Source organism: Mytilus californianus, unplaced genomic scaffold (genome assembly GCF_021869535.1).
Source record: "Mytilus californianus isolate M0D057914Y unplaced genomic scaffold, xbMytCali1.0.p SCAF_7, whole genome shotgun sequence".
Taxonomy (NCBI): domain Eukaryota; kingdom Metazoa; phylum Mollusca; class Bivalvia; order Mytilida; family Mytilidae; genus Mytilus; species Mytilus californianus.
In genome coordinates this window covers 58,644,519-58,672,046 of record NW_026262723.1, presented here as the reverse complement: position 1 = coordinate 58,672,046, position 27,528 = coordinate 58,644,519, and the positions used below count along the sequence as shown (strand labels likewise).

General features: G+C 31.5%; 1 protein-coding gene across 1 annotated transcript in view; it reads left to right on the top strand.

Moving 5' to 3' along the window:
• Nucleotides 1-27,381, top strand: part of LOC127710080 (WD repeat-containing protein 90-like) — a 48,187-nt gene extending 20,806 nt beyond the window's left edge. Inside the window, exons 21-42 of the mRNA XM_052215824.1 lie at nucleotides 406-667; nucleotides 1,142-1,312; nucleotides 2,230-2,358; nucleotides 2,794-2,921; nucleotides 6,146-6,192; nucleotides 7,017-7,193; nucleotides 8,432-8,517; nucleotides 9,869-10,060; nucleotides 10,419-10,521; nucleotides 10,848-10,922; nucleotides 14,005-14,051; nucleotides 16,494-16,650; nucleotides 17,970-18,211; nucleotides 18,685-18,829; nucleotides 20,090-20,289; nucleotides 21,053-21,142; nucleotides 21,715-21,834; nucleotides 22,428-22,668; nucleotides 23,632-23,939; nucleotides 24,683-24,805; nucleotides 25,623-25,707; nucleotides 26,586-27,381. Of these exons, the coding sequence (XP_052071784.1) occupies nucleotides 406-667; nucleotides 1,142-1,312; nucleotides 2,230-2,358; nucleotides 2,794-2,921; nucleotides 6,146-6,192; nucleotides 7,017-7,193; nucleotides 8,432-8,517; nucleotides 9,869-10,060; nucleotides 10,419-10,521; nucleotides 10,848-10,922; nucleotides 14,005-14,051; nucleotides 16,494-16,650; nucleotides 17,970-18,211; nucleotides 18,685-18,829; nucleotides 20,090-20,289; nucleotides 21,053-21,142; nucleotides 21,715-21,834; nucleotides 22,428-22,668; nucleotides 23,632-23,939; nucleotides 24,683-24,805; nucleotides 25,623-25,707; nucleotides 26,586-26,740 (3,283 nt within the window). The 3' untranslated portion in view covers nucleotides 26,741-27,381. The remainder of the gene's footprint in view (nucleotides 1-405; nucleotides 668-1,141; nucleotides 1,313-2,229; nucleotides 2,359-2,793; nucleotides 2,922-6,145; nucleotides 6,193-7,016; nucleotides 7,194-8,431; nucleotides 8,518-9,868; nucleotides 10,061-10,418; nucleotides 10,522-10,847; nucleotides 10,923-14,004; nucleotides 14,052-16,493; nucleotides 16,651-17,969; nucleotides 18,212-18,684; nucleotides 18,830-20,089; nucleotides 20,290-21,052; nucleotides 21,143-21,714; nucleotides 21,835-22,427; nucleotides 22,669-23,631; nucleotides 23,940-24,682; nucleotides 24,806-25,622; nucleotides 25,708-26,585) is intronic.
• Nucleotides 27,382-27,528: the final 147 nt, after the last annotated feature.

Below are 27,528 nucleotides of genomic sequence, written 5' to 3'. Positions count from 1 at the left end.
AAATAAAAATAATTTTACAGTATAAAATTGAATTTACACCAGACTTATTATGAAAAATATAAATATTTACAGCATAACACAAATATTTTATGGGGATTATAAATAATTTTTATACTTTAAAGTTATTTATAATAAGTTACTGTAATTCATAGATTATTTTATTGCCCTTTCACTGAAAGAATGGCATGGTGTTATTTGATGGATACCAATTTGTTGTTGGTATGGGTAAACCTTGAATTTAAATATTCAACCAAGTACAAATTTTCTATTGGCATAAATGTATACTTTTAAAAACCACAAAATCAATTATCTACAAAAAGATGTAAAATTGGTATCCACAAAAAATAAATGAATCCACAAAAGGTGAAATCTATTATTAATTCATTAATTTTTTTTCGTTTTCAGACAACATAGAGGTAAAGTTATTGGTTTATCCTTTGCCCCTACAGGAGATTTCCTATTCAGTGCTTGCTCTCTAGGATCTCTTGCTCTTTATGATGCCACTTCTGATAACTTTCCTCTGTTACGTCTTCTTGCAAACACTGTAGCCAGAGGAGAGAGACGAGGACCACAGGCTTTATCTGTTAGTCCTGATGGAAGAAGAATGGCATTTATTGGTCCATCTGAGTTCATCGTCAGTGTAGTTGACAGTAAAAGTCTGGATGAGGTAAGAATAATGTAACAGTAAGATGGTTCTTTGAAGGGGTGGACAGGGGTCCTTGATTCCCTCTTCTATCCAGTTCAAGTTAATTGGTTGGACTATCCTATCAGAAATTGCGAGATTTGCATTTGTTATTCTTAAGGTCAATGATGATTTTCAAAGGTCACAATGGACTACTTTTCTCCCGTGGCAACAGAGATTTTGTGATTTCTTCAATAATATACAAAACGCTTAAATGTGTCACCTGAAAATATTGTTTTTACAAAATTTTATTCAATTTCGGACCAAACAAAAGCTTGAAAATGTCTGATGTGAAAGTTTGAAACCAGAAGCAGACTTATAAAGTCATATAGTTTAGGTGCAAATGACAAGTACAATGTTTCGAGGACTTTTCTTTTCTTACACAAAGTCCCTTCATACTCTCATGCACATGATTTTTAAAGGAATAGCCCTTAATAGTTAATGTATGTATTTTTGAAGGTTTTGAGGATTGATATATCTAACATTAACAGTTCAGATAGTGGGAAGGCAGTACTTGATTCTGCAATGAGGGTTTACTTTGCTCCACAAAGTTTAGGCCATTTACTGGTAACTACAGCGAATAATAAATTACTCAAGTTTGATGCTAGAACAGGCAGAATTCTTGCTGAGGTATGTAGTTACATAATATTTCATTAGAAAAGTGTGTAGGTCCCATATTTTTACAGTTTGATTCAATTTGTTAGACTGCATTCTTATTTGGATTATAATTACAAATTACGGCGATTCAATGCTTTTTTTCTCAATTTTTTTACAAGGTCTATGACACTTAATGCTTTTTCACCATTTTGTATTTAAAAGGTTTCAGCATAGAAATTTATTAGAGGATAGCACAACACATGCTTCACTGACTTTGGCTTTATTTTACAATACAGTTTATTTCTCCAATATATTGTATCCTAAAGCCATGCAACAAGGTATTTTGAGGTCAGCCATTATATAAAAATAACACATAGCTGAGAGGGTGATAGAGCAGATTATTACTCCGAGATAACATTGTCAACCAAGGCAACCTTGTTTCTTCAAGGGGTAACAATACAACTTTAATATGAGGTCATGTGCATAACAATGTTACAGTTATAAGAAACAACAAAAGTGAAGAAAGATATAATTTCTTTTTACAGTCTATGAAAAAGGTATGAGGCCAAAGCGTAGAACTCAAGCTTTGTCTTTCAAATTATTGAGATCAATTCAATTCATTGTACTTTATATGAATGATTTTTGATTGGTCAGCACGAGAGGGTGACATTAAAAAAATTGTCTCCCGTTGAGCCATGGGATAGAGTAAACTATCACCTTCGTATAAACCAATCAAAATCTGTCATTTTGACATGAAGTATAATAAAACTCATTAATTGCAGTTATAAGTACCAATCTTTTAGCCCTGTTTGTATTGAACTTTCATTTGACTTCTATGAGAGTTTTAATGATACTATTAGGTTTAAAAAAGAATTCTGAAAATGAGGCAAGGTCTGTAATTGTGAATTACTTATGTTTATTTTTGTCAAGTTTATTATATATTTTTGTAGGTAAACAACATTCATAGGTCTGGTTGTTCAACCTTGACTGTGACAGACAATGGTCGTTACCTAGCAACAGGGGGAGATAAGACAATCAAAATTTGGGATTACAACATGAAATTGGATATCAATTTTCAGGTACTATTTGCATACAAATTGATAATGATGGGAATATGAATAAAAGGACATATGGGATAAAACCAACAACATATGAAATAATAAAAAATAGATTAAAAAAATTAAAAAAGCCAAACATCTAGATGTCAACACTGTAAACTTAACTTATTTCCATGGATACTTATTTCAAGTTAACCCTTTCTAGACAATTTTGTGGCTATTAAGTTTTTTGCAATTCTCTATATTTATTTGTGTATTCATATTCATATAAAAGTAGATCCAGTTTAACATGTTTGTGACTATTTTTATATTCAAGTAATATTCTACTCGAAAAAGTTGCTAAATAGAAATTAGTTGATTTACAGTATATAAATGTATATGGTCTTCTTAACTTTATAAACAACTTTGTTAAAGATATGATATGACTGTATATTAAAAGTGGTTACTATTTTACAGGTTTTCATTGGTCACTCTGAAAATGTAAGCAAGATAGTGTTTACACCAGATTGTAAAAATCTTTTAAGTGTTGGAGAAGCTGTATATATGTGGGATTTCTTAGCTGTCCGACCATCTTCACCTACTGAGTAAGTTTAATACAGACAGTAAAAACATCCCCTAGTTATATAGCTTTTTGTAAAAGTACTTTTTGGATACTGTAAATTCAGAAATTATTGCATGCTTTTATTATTGGGATTTTTGAAGAATGCAATTTTTATTATTGCGATACTCAAGTAGTCGCATTATTTGCATTAATAAAAACCTCGCAATAATTTCTGAATTTACAGTCATGTTTCCTTTCAAGAAACATTCGTACTTTGAATCTACTTAAAATCTAAATTTACATAATTACTCAGTGTGATTTAACAATTTTTAATATTAGCTCATGAACTGAAGTTGGTTATTTTTATCATTAAGGTCCAAAAGTGATATTATTCAAGAGCTTACACTAAAATAAATGTTACTGTAGATTCATTTTTATTTGTTAAATACTGATTTTTGTCGATTTTGCGGGTAAAGATGAACCACGAAATTTAAATGTTTATTAACGAAGTATAAATTTTTTATAGGCTTATATGCAGAATTTGGTAAATCCATGAAATCATATATCCACAAAATTACACCGTTTCCTCATTCCACGAAAATTGGTACCCACGAAAAATAAAAAATCTGTAATATTCTGTTTTTGTGGAGCCTGCAAAATTTATTTTGTGAAAGTGAGACATAACAATCCTAGATCCGACCTCGGCATCGTAAACATATAGGTTCAGTCTGTGGTTAAAGTTTTTTAAGACATCAATAACTTTGTCAAACCTACATGGAATTTTATGAAATTTGGACAGAAACTTGTTTATTACCAAAATACAGTATCCAGAGCAAAATTTTGAAAATATTTATTTTCATTTTTCCGTATTTTTCTGATAAATGGATAAATGGACTCACTTTTTAAGTCAATATTTCACTTTTACACTGACAGCAGCAATCACAGGTGAGACACAGGGTTCCGCGGAACCCCTTATGAATTTTTTGTGAGATTTTCTTCTTGATAGATTAAACAATCTACATCAGAAATCAGGAGTTTATCTTAGATTTGTCCAATTAGTAAGAGTTTTTTCTATAAATCCCATTAACACCTTATTTAAAAATTCTTAAATTCAGTCTGTATTAATCAGTAGAAGCGTAAAATAATTCAGAACCACCCTTAAAATGTTCTTTTACTTAGAAAAAATTAAAACGAGAATATTTTTATGAAAGTGAATAATTTTTGTCGAGCCTGCGACTTTTGTCGCAGAAAGCTCGACATAGGGATAGTGATCCGGCGGCGGCTACGGCGGCGGCGGCGGCGTTAGCTAACTTCTTAAAAGCTTTATATTTTAGAAGGTGGAAGGTCTGGATGCTTCATACTTTGTATATGGATGCTTCATGTTACGAAGTTTCTGTCAGTCACATGTCCAATGTCCTTGACCTCATTTTCATGGTTCAGTGACTACTTGAAAAAAAAGTTCAGATTTTTTGTAATGTTAGATTCTCTCTTATTATAAGTAATAGGATAACTATATTTGGTATGTGCGTACCTTGCAAGGTCCTCATGCCCGTCAGACAGTTTTCACTTGACCTCAACCTCATTTCATGGATCAGTGAACAAGGTTAAGTTTTGGTGGTCAAGTCCATATCTCAGATACTATAAGCAATAGGTCTTGTATATTCGATGTATGGAAGGACTGTAAGGTGTACATGTCCAACTGGCAGGTGTCATCTGACCTTGACCTCATTTTCATGGTTCAGTGGTTATAGTTAAGTTTTTGTGTTTTGGTCTGTTTTTCTTATACTGTATGCCATAGGTCTACTTTATTTGGTGTATGGAATGATTGTAAGGTGTACATGTCTAGCGGGCAGGTGTCATCTGACCTTGACCTCATTTTCATGGTTCAGTGGTCAAAGTTAAGTTTTTGAATTTTGGTCTTTTTTTCTAATACTATATGCAATAGTTCAACTATATTTGGTATGTGCGTACCTTGCAAGGTCCTCATGCCCGTCAGACAGTTTTCACTTGACCTCGACCTCATTTTATGGATCAGTGAACAAGGTTAAGTTTTGGTGGTCAAGTCCATATCTCAGATACTATAAGCAATAGGTCTTGTATATTCGGTGTATGGAAGGACTGTAAGGTGTACATGTCCAACTGGCAGGTGTCATCTGACCTTGACCTCATTTTCATGGTTCAGTGGTTATAGTTAAGTTTTTGTGTTTTGGTCTGTTTTTCTTATACTGTATGCCATAGGTCTACTTTATTTGGTGTATGGAATGATTGTAAGGTGTACATGTCTAGCGGGCAGGTGTCATCTGACCATGACCTCATATTTTTGGTTCAGTGGTCAAAGTTAAGTTTTTGAGTTTTGGTCTTTTTTTCTAATACTATATGCAATAGTTCAACTATATTGTATGTGCGTACCTTGCAAGGTCCTCATGCCCGTCAGACAGTTTTCACTTGACCTCGACCTCATTTTATGGATCAGTGAACAAGGTTAAGTTTTGGTGGTCAAGTCCATATCTCAGATACTATAAGCAATAGGTCTTGTATATTCGGTGTATGGAAGGACTGTAAGGTGTACATGTCCAACTGGCAGGTGTCATCTGACCTTGACCTCATTTTCATGGTTCAGTGGTTATAGTTAAGTTTTTGTGTTTTGGTCTGTTTTTCTTATACTGTATGCCATAGGTCTACTATATTTGGTTATGGAATGATTGTAAGGTGTACATGTCTAGCGGGCAGGTGTCATCTGACCATGACCTCATTTTCATGGTTCAGTGGTCAAAGTTAAGTTTTTTGAGTTTTGGTCTTTTTTTCTAATACTATATGCAATAGTTCAACTATATTTGGTGTATGGAAATATTTTATGATCTATTTGGCAGTCACGCAGGTTTTATTTGACCTTGACCTCATTTTCAAGGTTCATTGCTCAGTGTTAAGTTTTGTGTTTTGGTCTGTTTTTCTTAAACTATAAGCAATAGGTCAACTATATTTGTTGTATGGAAGAATTGTTAGCTGTACATGCCTGCCTAGCATGGTTCATCTGACCTTGACCTCATTTTCATGGTTCATTGGTCAATGTTTAGTTTACTTGGTTAATGTTAAGTTTATGTGACAGTTGTAATAAAGCTTTATATTTAGGACTATCAACATAATATCAATGATTAGTAAAGAAGGCGAGACATTTCAGCGTGTGCACTCTTGTTTGTTATTGTCCAAAAAATGTGTCACAGAAATAGTATAGTTTATTATTTTTGATATTTTGATTTTTATTTACAGGGGAAGAGAAATCAGAGAAACATCATTTCCCTTCATGGATAGAACAGGTTTGTATTATTGTAGGAATTAAAAGGCAGATCTGCAAACAGGAAGTTTTCATCATGTGGAAAAATTGAGATTTTTTTTTAAATTTGAGAAACTTTTTTGTTTTGAGAAAAGACCACAATATTATAATTTTGAAACATGTGGTAGATTAATAACAAGGGCATCTTTCACTATAAACCAACTTAAGTAAATTTTGCTGTTTATCCCTAACAAGTCTACAATAATCATAACTTTTTGTTCCACCTTTTAATTTGCAGCTGACAGTTTTTTTTTTGTATCATAATCTATGAAATTATTGAGACATTTTGAACTTAGCATGGTAAAGTTGTTTAAACAAATCTGCTATATTGTTTAGTCTATTGACTGGAATTTTTTCGTAGTTTATTTGTTAAAGTTTGCGATTCAATCAGTTTAAGGGAAATATTTAACAACTAATGGTAATTCAATGATATTTGGTATGCTGTTGTAATATCATTAGCCTATTTCATTTCTAGTGGTGATATTTGGCCCTCTACCCTCAGTCATGGTTGATTGAATTTGAAAGTTTTCTATAGTTTACATGTTTTGAAAAATTGTTGTTATTTTAATTTCAACATTTGTGTTATACTATAGAAGAGGCGAGACATCTCTTTATCAATAGTTTATTCAATTTATTCTCCCTGTAATTACAAGACCAGTGTTTTAAGATGTTATCAGAAGCATATCATAATATATAATAAAAAAAGTGAGTAATTATTGCTCATTGCAGCCTATAGTTCTTCAATATCTTTTCTTTTATTTTACTGATGGATAATTCTTAATACGAAGGTGTAAATATTTTTTTCAGAAACAATTGATGATATTATAAATGTTTCATACCGCCAAGATCTTCCAAGAACACCACCTAAACCAATCATGAAGTCTCCTGGGGACCGCAGAGCTCATTATTCACCATCCAGACAATCAAAGACAGCTTCATTTAGTAGGATAGATGATCTGAGTTCCATACATAAACCTTCTACTGGTTTGTATAAAAAAACTGTGCTTTAATTTTTAAAGTTTCATGTGGGTCAAATTGACCTAGTAGACCAGACAGCTTACTGACAGGTTCTTGCAAAAATGATATCTTCCATAAGGTTGGTCAGGTGATGAATGAAAAAAATGAATACCAAAAGACATATAATATAATTGAAATATAACTATGTCTATAGGTTGCACATCTGTAAATATAGACAATGAAATTTTCCATAGGCACTCCTTTTATGGCTAAAACTGTGCCATCTTTACTGTGAAGTATTGTAAACAAGTATATCCTGGAAAAGATATTTCACATGCACCTCTATATTTTGCAAAGTTCAAAACATAGGGTTGTGCGGCATATTTTCATCCTTTATATGCCTCAAACTTCTAAGAGTTTAAACTTATACTAAAATTCTGTACTACCAATCGTTTAACTTTGAGTCTTCCTGGGAAGTCAATTTGACCGCTATCCAACTATTAATACTGGTTAGATTCCCAAGTTGTGTCTCTATGATATGAAACATTGATCATATCTGGGAACCAGTAGGTAAACAAAACAAAATATCTATGAAAATTAAATATCACCCCAAAAGAGGCGTGGTTTGTGAATCAGCTGTATTTAAAGAGTGCAACTTTTAGTATCCAAGAAGGCATCCTTGTTCAAATAATTTTCTTAACAAACAGACAGATTGTTCAGTAAATAACTGACAGCTCAGCTTATAAGGCAATATTATTGTTTAAATTAAAAAAAAGGCCTTTAAATGGGTGAATGAAAATCTTTCTGAATGAAATAAAACAACAAAATTATTAAAGACTGAAAATAAATTTTGCTTTTCAGTGTAATATTTTCAAATGTTATTATCTATTTGGCCACAACTTTTTTTTGTGGATAAATCAGTTGTTCAAATGTGAAATAAAGGTTTTAGTGTACAAGACACATTTCTGGAACAGCTTTCATAGGTTAGCCTAAACCGAAGGATGCTAAATAAATAAAAAGTTTTTGAGAGTATCAAAAGCAGGAGAAAGGAAACAGAAATTCCCATCTTGAGAACAGAATGCTGGAAATTTGTTGTACCTACTGCATTGTGTGACTTCAATGCAAAAGTTTTGACTTACTTAACTTTTTGTTTAACTATGGAAGTTTTGAAACAATAAATTTCTTACATATTGCTAGATTTTGTTACAAATATATAAGGCTTTGATTGTCAAAAATCTTCTAGGAATTTTGTTTTTATTTTTCAGAAACAGAATTTTCTGACAAAGAAGAAGTAGTTTTGGCTGGTCCTGAATTAAGAGAGAGATATGATGCTATTAGTGACACAGACTCGGTAGGTTGATAACATTGTGTTAAATAACATAGAAAAATATTTGACCTCTGCCATATTACCATGTTTGATAAAAAAAGTTGTACAAAACTTAAAACAGCATTTAGAGACTTAAACTGCATAATTACAGAACAATTATTTTGTAATCTTCTATGCACTTACCCCCTTACATCATAAACCATGAAAATTGTGAACTATGAATATTTTCTAACAATCTTAGCTAGAGTGCATTTCCATAACGTAGAGCAGGCTAAAGAATACTGTAAATGAAATTAAATTTTCTAGACTAATCATTTATATGTTAATATGAAAGTTTTATATAGCTGAAAATGCGAATAATAGTTTACTCTTTTATGAAAAAGAAATTATGGAGTATTTTAAGAGAAAAATTCAGTCTAATTCAAACTTTTTTTTTTACAGATACATATTAACTTATATGTAGGTAAACATTGTCTGATGTTTATGTTTTCACAGATTATCACTGGGTCATTTTATTAAAGATCAATGAACAATTAAAAGTAGATGTCACAGGATTTGAAACGAATTTTGAGAATAGTTTTGTTTTTACTGCACATGCATTCTGTAAATGTGTTTAAAAAATTTCATTGTAGCATACAAAAAAAAGAGAAAAGATTAAGATAATGCATATTTTTTTCTCTCAATTTTCAGTTTAACAATATACCAATCTTTATAAAAAAAAGTCTGACAGCATTGATTTTCTGCTCCTTAACCCCACTCTAAAAGCTATGAATTACTTAGTGGTAAAGTTTTATCACTGGTTTAGGGAGAAAACATATTTATAAAAGTTGTTTTCTTTTATCATATACATATGTTTTGAGTAATCCCTTTCAAAAGATATAACTAAGGTTTGGAATTTGTTTTGAAAATAGACACATTTGCAATGTTTTTTCCAAGGACTGACAATATAGTGCATGTGTATGGTGTATATTCTTACTGCACAGTGTTTTTGTTTTTTTAAAGGAGATACTTCTATCTTGTAAAATGTATAAGAAATGCAAAACGATTGCTGTAATATTTATAAACAAGTATTAATGTACAGCAGATTTTAACAAATGTTATCAAGGAGGTGGGTTATAGATGTATTAGTCCCTGTAAAAAGTAAATGAAACTTGAATGCTATTACTTTTTGTGTAATAAATTTGGAAGCCATTCAATTATATAATGAAAAATGTGGAAAGCGTTATATATGATTCAGTTATAAAAGATTCATACAATTATATAAAGTGTTCCTTTTGGAATTAAAAAAAAAACCTCTTTGACTTCATTGTGTGCTTACATTGTCAATTCAACAGAATTCTGAAGAAATCAGTTATGGCTTTTTTTCAATTTCCAGGTTGATTCAGGACCAATGACTGGACTTGGCAGCAGATCAAAAGTACAACAACATAAGAAAAGAACTCCTGTAAAAAAGAAAAGAGCTCCATCAAGGGGGAGAACACCCAAGAAGGACAGAAACTCTGACAGTCACAAACCAACATGTAAAAAACATTTCCAACAAAGGGAAAGATTTTATGGGTTAGCTCAGGTAATTTCTGATGGAAGCAATCATCTGATATTTGAATATTTGAATATTATTTTGTAGATTAGTAAAAAAATCAACGCAAAGAATGAAAAATATAAATTACAAAGTATTATTTGTTAATGATTCCAATCTTCTTTTCAGTATACTGAATGTTATCATTTCAGGTTCACTTCCAGTTGATGTTATTTAACTCCTTAAAAAAAGAAATCCTACAGAAATTTTATTTTGTTATTGTATGAAAGATTAAAAAAAAACTGAAAAAAAAAACAGAAATATATAAGGCTATGTTTTTAATGTTTTTATGGTAACTTTAATTTTTTATAAGATTTTTAATTCCAGTTTTCTTTTGCTTGTTTTTCAGAGACGTTACATAGCACCACCAAATCAAGCAGGTGTACATTTGAAATCTATTATAGGCTACAATGGAAACGCCAAAAATAGTCTTATATGGCAGGCAGACACAGGTAAAAGTATAGTAAAGTTCAGTTTTCTGAACATAATTCAATACTTCATATTATATCTACATTTCCATACTGAAGTTCAAATTATTAAAAAAAGCTTTGAAAAAAAATGAGTACACATATTTTGTAAATGTTCACAGTATGTATTTACCTACATTAAGGAAGAGTATTTCACCAAAACTAATTTTAAGTTTTTAATTGCACAAAATGTTTTGAAGCTGAGCAGACTTACAATAAGTGCTACTTATCAGAAATCACAAGTTCTTTAGTACATTGTATAAAGTTTAGATCAAATAGATTAACATTTTTGTTTTTTATGGCAAATTCAGGACTGTTTGTTTACACAACTGGTTGCGTGTTAATTGTTGAAGACTTGAATACAGGGCACCAGAAACATCTTACTGGTAAGATTTACAAAGGATTATTACATAACATACACTTCATTTTATCATTAATTCAAATGGAACATATACAGTAGACTCCACCTAATCGGATATCGGCTAAACGAATATATCGGCTATTGTAATATTATTTCAAAACACCAAACCCTTCCCTATATGTTTAATGTTAATTTTATCGTGTAATCGAATATCGGATATAAGAATATATCGGCAAATCGGATAAGAATATTCAGGTCATTTTGTTCAAAACCATGAACAATCGGATATTTTCAATGTTTTTCTGACAGGAAATGGACCCGGAAGTTACAAATTTACAATCTTGCAGACAATAAGATTTTGTTTTTACTAAATAAAAGGAACTATTTCTTAATAAATTGTTGTCTTTAATCATTGTATTCCTTTGTCTTGTGAATTAGATGCCCTTTTACTTCAAATGGTTTGAATTTATTTATAAAATATGCAAGACTCAGTTGACGTTTCTGTTTGGAGAATTTTGATTAAACTCTAAATGTTCACAGAATCAGAAATATAATCTGAACTGAATGTACCTCCTTCTGAATAATTTATTGCAATATAAATATAAATCCCTTTTGACAAGAGAAATCTGACTTTTGTCAGATATATTTTTTTCACATGTGCAAAAGTAACCACATGTCATGGACGCCATTTTGGATGTTTACAAATTTGTGAGGAAGCCTCTAGAACTATGACCTAAATATAAATAGTCTTCAGAAAACGTAAACTTTATGCAATAATATTTTATCAATCATGATTATTTTCATAAATTTAAATTTGATTATTTAAAGAAATAAAATTATAACAAATACGATTTTAGTTTGGAGATTCTACACAGACATGCTTAGATCTATTTATATCCAAATTAGTTTACCTGTGTGATAATGTAAATAATGGATATTAATTTGCTTACAAAACAAATAAAGACAAACTATGGATGGTAGATAATAATTCACATAAATATTTCAGGATATTCGATTTATTTTAATAAATAAAGGATTTAAAAACTGCAAAAAAATTTAATCATTACATAATCAGCTGATAATTTTTTACACAAACATCGTGGTGATGTAACTGATAAAAAACACTCCATCAATCCTCCAGCCCTTTCACATATTTAGCAATTGTCAGGGTTAGTAACATCTCAAGATTATATCTACTCCTTATTGCAGAATATTCAATGAATATACATTCATCGTCTAATTGAATATATCGGGTAATCGGATATTTTTAGCTGACATTTTGGGTATCCGATTTGCCGGAGTCTACTGTACTAGGCATTCCAACTCATTTTTTCAAAAGTTCAATATTGATTGGGAATAGCAGAGCGATGTTAAGAAAAAGCTATCTGCATGCAAAAAAACAAAATGGTTTTTTATGCCCCTGCCGCAGCAGAGGGGCATTAAGCGTTACCCTTATCCGTCCATCTGTCCAAAATTGGTTTCTGTTCTCTAACTTTAGTTTTCCTCAAATAAATGTTATGAAACTTATGCACAATGCTTATTACCATAAAACACAGATCAAGTTTGAATTTGGGTGGCATCACTTTTATTGTTCTAGAGTTATGCCCTTACAAATGGAAAAATTACGGAATTTTTCGTTTCCGTTCATGAACTTAAGTTTGCCTCAATCAAATGTTGTGAAACTTATAAACAATGCTTATTACCACAAAACTCACATCAAGTTCAAATTTGGGTTGAGTCATTTTACCGTTCTTGAGTTATGTCCCTTTATAAGGTTATATGCAAGTGGGGACATCATCTGTGTCCCATGGACACTTTCTCCATTTATTAAACCATATAATTCTCTTCCTTTTCTTCTATTTTTAATATCATTAAGCCATTGCATCTTCTTTTTTCTTTAAATGTTTACCTTTTACAAAGAGCGCAACAACTGCAGTTGTAAAATATCACCAGTAAAGTTTGTTTTACATAAAATGAGAAGATGTGTAATGATTGCTAATGAGACAACTCTCTACCAGTGACCAAATGACTTAGAAGCTAACAACTATAGGTCACCATACACCCTTCAACATGTCTATTTGTCTGATTAATAATATTTTTTTATAACTAAAACTGATGGAAAATGAATATCTTTCGTTACCTTAACCTGTCTCAACAAAAGTTTACAAAACTTATACATGTACATTAGTAAAAAAGATAGATACAAATTTATATGACAATGTCTACATATACACCTTTGAAAAATAATAAATGTTCTATACAAATATTGGTGGTAATGTTATTATTAGATTTTTATGCCCCCGCCGATGCGGAGGGGGCATTAAGTTTTACCCTTGTCCGTCTGTCCGTACGTACGTACGTCCCAAAATTAGTTTCCGTTTTCTAACTTAAGTTTGCCTCAACCAAATGTTATGAAACTTATACACAATGCTTATTACCGCAATACACAGATCAAGTTTGAATTTTGGTGGCGTAACTTTTACTGTTCTAGAGTTATGCCCCTTTACAAATTTTTTTTCTAAAAATATCAATGATGTCATTGTTCAAGTGATTTTTTAAATTGGAGTTATCTTCCTTTTTTTCTAACATTAGATAAGTAACAGTAAAATTTTGGTCCTATATACCTTAATACAACAAAGTTCATATGTATAAGCTTGATGAAGTTATAACTAATAAGGAAAATTTATATTTGTTGGCAGAGATTTTCCTATAAGGTTGCATGTCTGAAGGAAAAATGGAATTCCACTTTTAGACAATATAATAAAGACATTAACAATCAATCAATTAATATGATTATGTTGAATCACATTGTAAGAAATGCAAAAATACCTGAAGATTTACTTATTTTTGAAATATAAACTGTTGCAAAATCAATTTTTTGGTGGGAGTATTAATAGGATAGTTCTATATGTAATGTATGTAGAGAAAAGTTGTTTAAATTATTTGTCTTAGAGGATAGTAGAATTTCTTAGTTTTCATGGTCTAAATAGAGCTGGTAGCAACCAGACAAGATCTTTATTTTAGCCCACTTACATATAGGAACTTTGCATTTATTATATTTTGTATGATTTTTAATTGCATTATGAAATAAATTTAATATTATACAGGCCATACAGAAGAAATATCAACACTGTCTTTACAGAATGATTGTCAGGTAAAATTATTTTGATTGGTTAGGAGTTACTGACATGTAATTATACGACCGCAAAAAAATTGTGCGGTCGTATATTGGTATGACGCTGGCGGCGTCGTCGTCATCGTCATCGTCCGAAGACACATTGGTTTTCGCACTCTAACTTTAGTTTAAGTGAATGGATCTCTATGAAATTTTACCATAAGGTTCAATACCACAAAATGAAGGTTGGGATTGATTTTGGGGGTTATGGTACAAACAGTTAAGGAATAAGGGGCCAAAAAGGGGCCAAAAATAAGCATTTTTGTAACTTCCAGACATAACTTGTGTGTTAGTGTATTGATCTCTCTGACATTGTACCACAAGGTTCCATATCACAAAGGGAATGCTGGGATTGATTTTGGGGGTAATTGCCTCAAAATTTTAGGAATTAGGGGCCAAAAAAGGGGCAAAAAACAAGCATTTTTCTAGTTTCATGACAATAACTTGTGTGTAAGTGTATGGATCTTTCTGAAATTGTACTACAAGGTTCCATATCACAAAGGGAAAGCTGGAATTGAGTTTGGGGAAATTGCCCAAAACGTTTAGGAATAAGGGGCCAAAAAGGGGCCAAAAATAAGCATTTTTGTAACTTCCAGACATAACTTGTGTGTTAGTGTATTGATCTCTCTGACATTGTACCACAAGGTTCCATATCACAAAGGGAATGCTGGGATTGATTTTGGGGGTAATTGCCTCAAAATTTTAGGAATTAGGGGCCAAAAAAGGGGCAAAAAACAAGCATTTTTCTAGTTTCATGACAATAACTTGTGTGTAAGTGTATGGATCTTTCTGAAATTGTACTACAAGGTTCCATATCACAAAGGGAAAGCTGGAATTGAGTTTGGGGTAATTGCCCAAAACGTTTAGGAATAAGGGGCCAAAAAGAGGCCAAAAATAAGCATTTTTCTAGTTTCCAGACAATAACTTGTGTTCAAGTGTATGGATCTCTCTGAAGTTGTACTGCAAGGTACCATACAACAAAGGGAAGGCTGGGATTGATTTTGGGGGTAATTGCCTCAAAATTTTAGGAATTAGGTGCCAAAAGGGGCAAAAAACAAGCATTTTTCTAGTTTCAGGACAATAACTTGTGTGTAAGTGTATGGATCTTTATGAAATTGTACTACAAGGTTCCATATCACAAAGGGAAAGCTGGGTTTGAGTTTAAGGGGTAATGAATCATAAGGGGGTTCAAAAAATTGGGGGTGGGGGATTTTTTTTCCCTTTTTTTTCCTTTTTTTTTCTTTAAAATTTTCCATTTTAAATTGGTTATTTCTGATTTATATATAAAAGCAAATAATAATGATATGGTTTGAATAGGTAAATTAAAATTTTTTAAGTTCTTAGACCACATTCATTCTGTGTCAGAAACCTATGTTGTGTCAAATATTTAATCACAATCCAAATTCAGAGCTGTATCAAGCTTGAATGTTGTGTCCATACTTGCCCCAACTGTTCAGGGTTCGACCTCTGCGGTTGTATCAAGCTGTGCCCAGCGAAGCATTTTATTTTATAAACTTTTATCATTCTATAAACATGTACTGAGATCTTTTCATCCCATTCAATATAAATTGTATGAACCATTATAGGTAAAAGTAACTTAATGGATAAATGTTTGCTATAGTTCATGGAAAATTTGAAGTGAAAATCTAAAATTGTTATGTGGCAAACATAATAATAAATAATAATGTCAGTTGTTTATATGTCTGAGTTGGGACTTTGGTGGCTGAGTGGTCTAAGTAGTTCATCAACTGTATCACTAGCCTGTAAACACTGAGCAGGTGCGTTTGACTCTAATCTTAATTGACTAGGATTGTCAGTTTTTCCTGTCGAAGGTTGTGGTTTTCTCCAGCACTCCAGCTTCCTCCACCAGTAAAAAAAAAAAACCTAACCGCCATGACATAGCCAATAGTGCTGAAAGTGGTGTTAAAACACAACCAATCAATTATATGTTTGAATTTGAAATTAAAGTATTTGGCCAATAAAGAATGGATTAAAATCAATAAATCTGAGATGAACTTTGTTATGATTCACTTTTTGTGCTATTATTTTTTAGGAGGGATGAGTATAAATATGTGTTTGTCTTGGGGATTTAGCCAACAAGATTTCACCTTAATTAATCTATTTTAGTAAGGAGGAACTGAATACACTTTCAAAAGTGTCAAAAATATTTTCCTTGAATAAAATAGGGCTAATGTAACTAAAAAATGTAAGTATTTATAAATCTTAAAAAATATATACATATAATTATTTTATAAACGGGATACATCATTTTCAATTAAAAAAATTGAAAATAAAAACATTACAGAATTTACGCCTTATCAATTTTGACTTAAATTGAAAATTTTAGTATTTCTGACACCCTTCATTCAGATGATATTTGTTTTAGTACATTTAGATTTTTTTTATTTTCTGCTTATTCAGGTTTTAGCATCTGCCAGTGGTTCATTTGGAATGTCACCAAGTCAGATAATTATCTGGGATTTAGAACAATATCTATGTCGGAAAGTTCTAAATCATCACGAGTTTGATATACAGTGTCTGGCATACTCCAGGGATGATAGGTTCCTTATATCTGTTGGTAAGGATTTAAAAAAAAACGTTTTAAATACAGAAAATGAAAATTATAAATATTACGACTAGATTTTAAAAGGTAAAATAGGTAAAAAATTGAAAGAAAGAAAAACAGTGCCATGACTTTATTTTGTGATTATACGATGATGAACACATGTACTAACAATAGATTATTACAAACCTATCTGGTTATCTTCAGTGTTTTTATTTATACTTTCTCTTTGCAAGACTGACAGTTTTTATATAAATATATTAATATATCTGTTTATACTGCACTCGTTCTATTTGAGAAGTCAAAATGCGTTGACTGTATATTTCTATGTCATATACAGTCACTGACCCGATATAACATTTCCTCATGAATATTTAAATAGTAGAGCCAAAACTATATTTAAATATTCATGACGAGCGCTTCAACCTGTCCTTGTTTCCAATGTTTACAACGAAGCGTGGAACGACTCAAATTTGTTTCTTTTACAATTGTTAGAAAAAAATATTTCACTTGTTAATATTTTTCGTTTAAAACCTATAAGTCATTATGTTTTATGCTTATTGTTGATACTCATACTCAAACGAATTCGTTCACCAACGATTGGTTTCAACTGGTAAATTAATGTACATTTCATTGTGCTGTATGTTTCTCCGCCAGATGTGAGGCCTTTTTAAAGGGGGATTTTTTCCAATATTTTAATCAAATAAATAACAATAACACAATAAACAACAATTGAACATGTGTTTTTCTAGATTACAGTATAAAGACAATAATAGTGTATTGACTTGACATATCAACGATATAAGGATTCGGCCCGAAACGGGGGAAAAAGCTCGGCAGAGCCTCGCATTTCCCTGTTTCTAAGCCTCATCCTTATATCGTTGATATGTCAAGTGAAGACACTATTATTGTCTATATCTAGAGATTCACTATATTTTGCATTGCCTATATTTATAGTGATAGTCTTTATTTTGCCTTGTACATATTTCTAGATATCTACTATTTAACTTTTGCTATATTTCGACACAAAAGACATCAACACTTTTTTGTGTCTACATATTCTTATTTATTTCAAGACAACTGTGAATAACCTAGTGGTATCCACTTGTTCTTTATCCTACCGCACAATCACCACTTTAGGTGTTGGTTCACTTATAAAATTAGTTTTGCTATATTTGTAAGAATAGACTGTATTTTGCCTTGAACATATTTCTAATGATTGACTAATTACCTTTGACTATATTTGTATGATCCATTGTTTACCATGCCTACATTTCTAAAGGTTTTACTGTATTTTATTAAATAATTATATTTGGGTTTATCAATATTTACAGGCGACTACCGTGATTGCTCAATTGTTGTATGGAGTACGAATAATTATGAAATCCTGACAACTTCACGGGCAGCTAGTCCAGTACATGAATTGAAGTGGGATCCATACACTGTCAATGAGTTTGCCACAGTGGGACAGAATGGTACAGTCCTCTTCTGGTTACTGGACGAAACAACTACTGATGTTTGCCTGAATGTACACGAAGCTGAAGTACCAGAAGAACTATTAGAGGGGCACCATAAGGTATGTTGAACTTAAACAAGTAGTAATTTTAGGGAATGTGCGTCAACTCTCATTTAAACTTTTAAAAAAAAGTTATAGTATAAAACTGTAGGTCACACTTCAAAATATTAAAAAAATCACGTGGTTTAGTAAACCTAAATGGATATATCCCTCCCGAACATATATCTAAAATAAATTCTTTTGCTTGTATTCATGTGAAAAAATCATTTATCATTATGTCAGTGTCAAATGCTAAATGTTTATGACTAATCCAATAATTAGTTTTCAAATAATAGCAATTATTTCCTAAGATAGTCATAGGATAAGTGCCCAATAACAGAATTAACTAAAGCCAAAATAGAAAAAAAGTAGTAAAACATATTTTTTCTGGTTTTTTTTCCATGAGGGTCAGTTATTATTACTGTTCTTCCAATGAAATATTGCAGTATAGTATATTGTACAATTTATATAAAATGGATGATTAATCTTTTTAGGATGTTGAATCAGTTGATTTTACTGCCATGGAGTATGCAGGGGACAGTACTCTGTATATTTCTACAAGTAGTGGTAAAGTGTCAGCCTGGGACACACGGCATAACACATGTTTTATACACTGGGAGGCAGATAAATCAGAAATAGGTGTGTATGTTTTAGCCTTTCATGCATTAAGTTTTGTAATAAGCTTACATATATACTCCAAACAATTTTACATACTTTATTTATTAGATAACATTAAATAAATAATTGACTTGTATATAAATGTTATATTTGTTCCTTATTGTTTAGCCACCAATATTATTTTAATATTAAATGCATACAACGCTGAATGAGAGAGCAAATATATTATTAAGAGATGGAATAAATATGTACTTTCAGTTCAAAATAGTCATATTTTATCCATCTTTTAAGTTTATGGCACAGAAATTGCATATAAATACAAGTACATGTGAATAATGTAAAAATAGATTCTACTAATGCATCTAATGTGATACAATATTACTCCTCTCTAATTAAATTTTCAAGTTTAAAATGTGAGGCTTGATGAGTGATTTAAACATTTAAGATATAACCGCCAAGAGTAGGAAAATATTATTTGACATGATATATAGTGGTGGAATTTTTCCTCTAATAACTTTTATACAATATGAAGACATAGTCCTCTTTCTTTTTTTAATGATCGACAAAAAGATTAATTTGTTTCTATGTGACATTTTTTTGTGATGTCACAATAGCAAAACCAGAGGAAAGCAAGAAAATTCATAATTGATCGACTAAGAATAAGAAAAAGTAGTACAGCAAAATCAATGTGTGTAATGTAAATTATGATACTTTTGTGTGGATTTGTTCATTTGTTTTTTATCAATAAACCAAAAATGCAAGACAAATTAATATGATTTCAGGAAATGCTGCATGCAAATCATGTGATACAAATAACGCATCCAATAATTCTTGATGCCAATTTTTTAATGCTATACTTATTCTATCGACTTTATAAAAATAAAAATCCAAAAGTTTCTATATTTACAGTAGCAATTATTTAGAAACTTATTCTATGCCTGTTCTTCATTCGCTGTTGGTACACCGACATTTTCAAACACATTTATTTTGTGATGTACAGTTATTTGCCACTGATATTCTCATACAATTTACTCTATGTTCAGAAAATTTAACAATGTTTTTTATTATTGCGAAAATTGCAAAAAGAAAAACTTGCATTTTAAATTTTGATACCATTATTTAAAATATGCAGTATATTATGAAATTGCAATAAATAATTTTGCATTCTTGTTCAACAATCTCACTTATATGCATGCAATGATATCTGAACTTACAGTATATCATTGTCTTACCAATTTAATCCTTTGTGTGTATTGATGTTGACATTTTGTGTGTTTACAGATGTGATCATGTGTCGTAGTGGAAGACTTTTGACTGGCAGTGTGGGTAAAAACTTACGAGTATGGTCGATAGTAGGTGTCGGTGAACTGAAGCTACCTGGTGACCACAACAGTATGAGAACAGGTGGTCTGACCATGGAGGATGAGATGAATCTGGATGGATCTATTGTTACAGCAGCTTTTGATGAAGCTTTAGATATGGTATTATTTGTAGCTCATTTTTAATTATACCCCCTTTCTTATGACGAAAGAGGGAATATACTGTTTTACCCCTGTCTGTTTGTCACATTTTTCTCAGGAACTACAATCTGATTTTCTTGAAATTCGTTAAACGGCTTCATGTGAGCAAGCTTTACTGTAAAATGCTCATCAACTTCCTGAATGCTCATAGCTGACATATCATTTGTGAGGAATAGCTCACAGTTCAATTTATTCATCTTCATCTAAAAATCTTACTGACACTCCATCTTGTTCGAGCAAATTTTCCTATATTCAGTTTGTTAATAGTTCAATACATTCACAAGAGCTGCCTTGTTCTGTTTCACATCTTGTAAAGACGATTTATAGCCCGACTGTTTTCAATGTTGAATGTCATATAGTTTTCTCTAAATGTTTAAATGTTTATTTACTAGCAAACTCACTGTGTACATTGCTGCTCTTGTAGTATTGCCAACATTTTATATTTTTAACTGATCACTAAAAGCATTATTTTACCAAAAAAAGAAATTATAGTGTTTTATTCAGGATTCTGTCTTTCTGTAAGTCTTTCTGGTAATATAGATTGGCAAATTTATAGGGGGCAGCCAATACTAAACCATTTACCTTGTCATGTTATTTTATGCTCAGACATATAGTTCATTTCATAATCATTTATTTCACTGATATCATTTGCAACTAAAATACAAAAAAAAATCTTCCTATCGGTAGTATGACCATATGATTCAGATATATTATTTTATTTCAGGGGATAGTTGGAACCAGCAGTGGTACATTGTGGTATATAAACTGGCCAGAAAGAACCAGTATACGACTGGTTTCTAGTCACATGGCAAAGGTAAATAGAAGTATAAGTAATTTCCAATTAATGAAGTAAAAATGTATGTTTGACTATTCAAATATATCTGACAGATTCAAGGAAAAGATAGTAGATCATAGTAGGTAATAAAGCCATGCTTCTAAGTAAGTTATCATTAAGTTTAAGCAGTCAAGTGCGATACCAATCTCTTATTTAAGGCAACATATATACACCTAAGAATATCCTCATGCAAGTTTTTCAATAGAGCCATTTTACTAACTTTTGATTAGATGCCTTCTAAATTTTCTATTTTCTTCTCTCAACAATTGCAATATGCACAAAACAGCGTATATTGCACTCTTGGTGCAGTTGGGTTTTTTTTATTTTCTGTACAATGAAATATTCTATATCAATTAACTGAAGAATATCATCTGTATAAATGTCAGAAATTGAGTGACTAGTCATACTATTCCAGGTGTTTAAAGTTTATTTTTGAATACTAGATACTACCTAAACTCCTATGCCAGTTTTTGTAATACTATACATTTCTCATATGATCAGTTTATGTAGCAGTGGTATTGGCATTGTAAGACATGCTATGTATTTTTCAGGTGAACAATTTATCCTTATGTAACAGTGAAAATTTTGCATCTTGTGCTGATGATGGGAGTGTAAGAGTGTGGTCTATAGATACCAGAGAACAGACTTTACAATTCCAAGTTTTAGACCAGGTAATTAGTTCAGTATATAACTGAATGATTAATAGGCCTAATAGTTCAGTGTTCCAAGAATTATAGAAGAAGTTTAACGTCATTAAATGCTTAGCGGTCATACACTTAAAGGCTAATCACTAGCCTGTTAACACTGATGTGAGTTCAAACCCTGCTTCTGCAAGGTGTGTTAAATGACTTAGAATGCTAGTTTTTCTTCCGAAGGTCACGGTTCTTTCCTGATACTCAGGCTTCCTCCAATGAAAACAACTGGTCACCAAGAAATAGCCAAGTGTGCTTAAAGTGGTGTTAATCACCAACAATAAATCAATCAATCATACATTTACACTATCAGGAGCAGTTTTCAGAACCACTGTTCAGTATCAGTGCCGTAATGAAATACAATGCATAACAAGGAGCAACTCTTATTCACATTTTGTTTCTGCTTTGAAAAATTGTACCTGTTTTGCTGTTTTTTTTGTTATTGTCGAGAAAAAAAATAATATTGTGCTATTTGCCTTACAGTTAAAAAATGAGAAAGGTCAGCAACATTATTTCATGAAAAGAATAAGCTACAAATGATTTACTGCATAAGGATTCTTTCGAATTTTCAGGCATGTACTTGTATCGCCTTCTCTCCCGTAAAACCAGACGGCATTGTTAGGACAACTGTTAGTAACACAGACTCTGCCCCAGTCACAGCCCACCAGAAAATTGATGCTAAGTTCATGCCTCTGATAGCAGCTGGCTATAGCGATGGTACAGTACGAGTATTTGACATAAACAAAGCAGAAATGATATTGAAGATGCATCCACATGCTGTAGCAGTCACTGCTATTAATTTCTCTTCAGATGGTAGGTTTAATGTCTTATTTCATCAAAAAAATAAGGGGCCCAGTGGCCAAGTGGTCTTTAATAGTAGTTAATTTGCTGTATCACTAGCCAGTCAACACTGAGGTTGGAAGTTCTAACACCAAACATGGCAGGTGCTGTCGACTCCAATCTTAATTGACTAGGATTGCCAAATTTTCAGTCAAAGATTAGAGGTTCTCTAGGCTTCCTCCATCAATAAAAAAATGGCAACCATGAAAATGCCAATGGTGGTGAAAGTTGAGTTAAACACCAAATTATCAATCAATCATTCAAAAACATTAGAGATGATTTGGTTATGGGTCACACATAAAATACTTGGGGAATAGAAATTGGACCTGAAGAGTTGGACATCCCTCCCTTCCTGAGTTTAATAATCAAGTATATATTGATTCTGGGAAGAGAGTGAATTTCCTATTAACAAATTTTGCATTTAAAAGAGACACATCAGGGGTGGATCCAGGATTTTGAAATCGGGAGCTTTTTTTCCCATAAAACAGATTATGTACCACAAAATTTTGGGCGATATTACGCTAAAAAATCATATAAATTGTGAAAAACATGATTATAATGGCCATAGTTACACATGACAAACAAAATATATAAAATCGAAAAAAAAGGCAAATATAAATTTTGACTAATAAAATGTTGTTAAAAAAAATACCATATTTTTTTTTTAAATTTGCCAAAGGTTTAATCAAATGTTTCATAAGTTTGATGAATTCATGACTTTTTGGTTTACAATAAAATCTGAAACTTTTAAAATAATCATGTCAATTATGACCTGTTTACTCTTATTTTACCATTTATCTTTTCGTTGTTTTTTAAAAAATTTTGGCATGGTGTGGTTTTTTAAAAAATTTTGGCATGGTGTGATGAGTTTTGAATAGTCCCTTTGGTATCTTCCACCTCTTTTACATCCAGACAAACATGCATTTATTTTTCCAGGGAGAATGGTAATAACAGGAGGAAGTGATGGACTTATTGCCATTAGTAGTCCTACTACTGGAATGACCGTCAGAGTGATATCTGACCACAAAGGAGCACCAATTACAAACATTGATGTGACTATCTGTCAAGAACAAGAACTTTCAGTCTCTGCCCCACAGCTTTGGTTGGCTACCAGTGCTGACAGGCGTGTTAGTGTTTGGTCTGCTGATTGGTCTAAAGATTTTTGTGAGCTTGTTGATTGGTTAACATTTCCAGCACCAGCTTTTACTCCAGATGGCACTGTTATAGCCAAACAAGACCAGAAGGTATTATTTCTTACTGAAAGTTTATTCAGTTTATTTTAGAAATTGAAACTTAACATAAGTACAAATAAAGTATAAAGAAGGAATCTTAAGTATCAGAAAATTTAGTAGTGGACAAGTAGATAGAAGGTTATTTATAGAATATGAGAGATATGACCACTATACTTTAAATCAAGAGGGTACATTTTCATTACCTAATTGATCTAACCAATTGTTACTGGTTCAGCCGGGACATTGTTCAAAATGATTCCCCTTCCAGCATTTTTATCTTGAAGACTTACACTTCTCTTGATTAGATATTCACATAGGCTTATTATGAAATTACTATATTATAGGTCTTTTTTAATGAAATTTCTCAACTATTTTTTGGTGACATCAGAGGCCTAAGCTTGAAAAAACTAACTGGGCTGGCTCACTTGTAAGGGCCAATTTCCAAAATTTGTGAAACTATGCTAAGCAACAGGTGTATTAACCTTCATCATAAAAAGACAAAGGGTAAAAATTTGTTTTTTCTCTGATTAAAATCTAGCAAATTGAACCGAGATATTATTTGAACTATCCTTAGATGGTCTATTCCTTTTCTTGTATTAGATAACTGAACAGATTGAAACAAATCCTCCTAATATGCATAGCTTAACATAGGATTTTATGAAGTAAAAAAAAAAAACAATAGCAAAAAATTCAAAATTTACATTTCTTATCATTCTAGCATTTCTGGTATATAATAATTTTCTGTGTTATTTTAGGGACTATACAGCCAACTACCACCTAGCATAGCTAAGTTTTCTCCAGAAGAATCTGACATCATTGTTTATGTTGGTTATGGTATGGAGAAATGTATACAATTTTATAGCTTATCTGAGCGAAAGGTAAATGATGATACACAGGCATTTCTTCTTCTTATGTTGATATGCATTCAATGATTTACTCAAGTATGCCTAAAATACTACAATCAGGATAATTTGGATAATTCCTTGATGCTTTTTTTTAGCACTTATAAATGCAAGGAATAACAAAGATATTTTTATTCATATTTTATTCCAGGTGTTGAAATGTCTTATAAAGGTAAATGAGACCATGAATACACTACACAAGGTTACAGGAAAAACATCTTGAGAAAAACTCAAGCAAATTGAAGATTTGATAAAAGAATACATTAAACAAGAAGCCAGGAAAACATTATGCAATGGTTGTCACTGTTCAGAAATAAGCAACACACCAGAAATACCATATTGAAAATTCATACATAGCAAAGGGATATTCAAACTCATAAGTCGAAAACAAACTGACAATGCCATGGCACTAAACGAAAACAACAAAAAACAGTACACAAAACATGGAAAACTAAAGACTAACCAACACAAACCCCACCAATAACCGGTCGGATTTCAGGTGCTCTGGAAGGGTAAGCAGATCTTGTTTCACATTAGGGACAGTCCCACCCCCATCCTGTTGCTCATGTCAGTACACAACCAGTGAAAAGTCTAATTCAGAAGGTCACATTCAAGGAAAAGAGGATGGGATTGTGGTTAAAATGTTTGGAGCATATCAATTGTCATCTGTGAAACAAACTGCTGCTGATACAACGCAGAAGATTTCATCTTAAATAAAATGATAAATACTAGGACATACATTTTCTTTTGAAAATAACATTGCAGTTCACTGTTACTTAATGCTTTTTTACAGGTGTTAAGGACACAGGCTCTGACACACTGGCCCATGTGTATGGACTTGGCCCAGTCTACAGCACTTGTATCTCTTGGGGCAAATGGTAAGTACATTGATTTAGACAAATGTGTTTGTTGCCATATTCTACACACAGCTATATTAGTCATTGTTGCTGTCTTGTTGTGTAAGCTTTAGAATAAACAGTGTTTGTCCATTCAGTACTGTACAGAATTTGACCAAATTTAACAGGTAAATAGTTTGTGTCTCAAATAAGACTTGCCTTACAAATGACAATTTCTTTTTGTAGTAGTAAGGCCAGGGGTGTTTCTAAAAATATATATAAGGTTTGCCAATTTACTTTTCATTTTTAATCCTCACTACAAATGTGACTTTGGCATATACATTTACACTTATATGTGTGGTACTGGTCTGGTTAAGTTTTGTCTCTGGGTCAATTTCAAGAAACCCATAATGATTTATCAGTGCCATTTCAATATCACATTTCCATTATACAATAAAGAATGTTTCTGTTCCTGTGACATACATTTTAAACTTTTTGTGTTTTGCTTTTAAAAGTCCATTTCTAAGAAGTCTTTCACAATAAATCAGTGAGATTTGTGATTTATCCACTAGAATCCTCAAAGAAAGGTACATCAGAATTAAGCTACCCTTCCATCTGCAAACCTATATTTTAAACATGGGTGACTAATTAAGTGTTACAAATAGGTCCTGTACAAAACACATGATGACTCATCAGTGATAAATGCTGCTAAAATTATCAGCGTAAGAATACATGAAATAATTCCTACTAAAAGCAACAACAACAAAAAAAAAAACACATGTCAAGTGAAATAATTCATAAGCATAAAAAACAAGTTATTTTTCAGATGATATATTTATTTACATATACATATTAATGTTAATAAGACTTTACTACATTTTTACAAAATAATGTTTTAATACATAAACCGTCTATTTCAGAACGAGTGATGAAGTTGTTAGATTACTATGAAGGCAGTTTTCAGGATTTTGTAGGTCACAGTGATTCAATAAACTTTGTTAAATTCTCACCAGACAGTAAATATTTATTGACTGTGTCACATTCCGAAATATTTATCTGGGAAGTGCAAGTATGATAGTGAATTAGCAAAGAGTATTGTTTGACTTTGAACTGTAGAGTGACCATTGAAGTAGTTGCTTAAAAATAAATGAATAATGTGGCTGTTTTATATTTCTGAGGATAACTGAGACAGAGGAGTAGAAAGTTTCAACAAAATGGTTTGCATTCAAGGAATCACAATTTTAAATGACATCTCACAAACAAAAGTCTATATTCACTTATTAAGCAGTGTCTTTAATATTGCTTAAAAGTTGGAATTAAAAATGCCATAGCAAAAATATGCAAATGTGAAATGAATTTGCAGTACATGCAGTAGGTGTTATCTTTTATAAGCATTTAGATATCATTTATATATATTCTTAAACTTTCTGGTAAGTTTTGCCAATTGTAGTATTCAAAACTTTATATGTTAAATATAAGTTTAAATGAATGGTATTTTGGGATAATCTCTATTGTTATAAATATGATCTAAACAATCTTTTATGTGTGACAAAGTCTTTGTATATTATTATTGCTTCCGTCCACTAGTGCTGTAAAATATTTGTTACTGTATACTTAAACAAATGTAATGATTATGTATATAAAATATGATGATTATACTTATCTGTGAATAGATAATAAACTAATTTATTAAAGTACTTTTATATTTACTCTAAACATGTTCATGTTATTTTCTTTTGATTAGCAGTGTAAAATGAATATTCAAACATTACCGTTTCTCGAATCTCTGTCGAAGAGTTTAATGAAGTTATATATAGAACAAAGCATTATGCCATAATGAGCATATTAACATGGTCAGGGTCA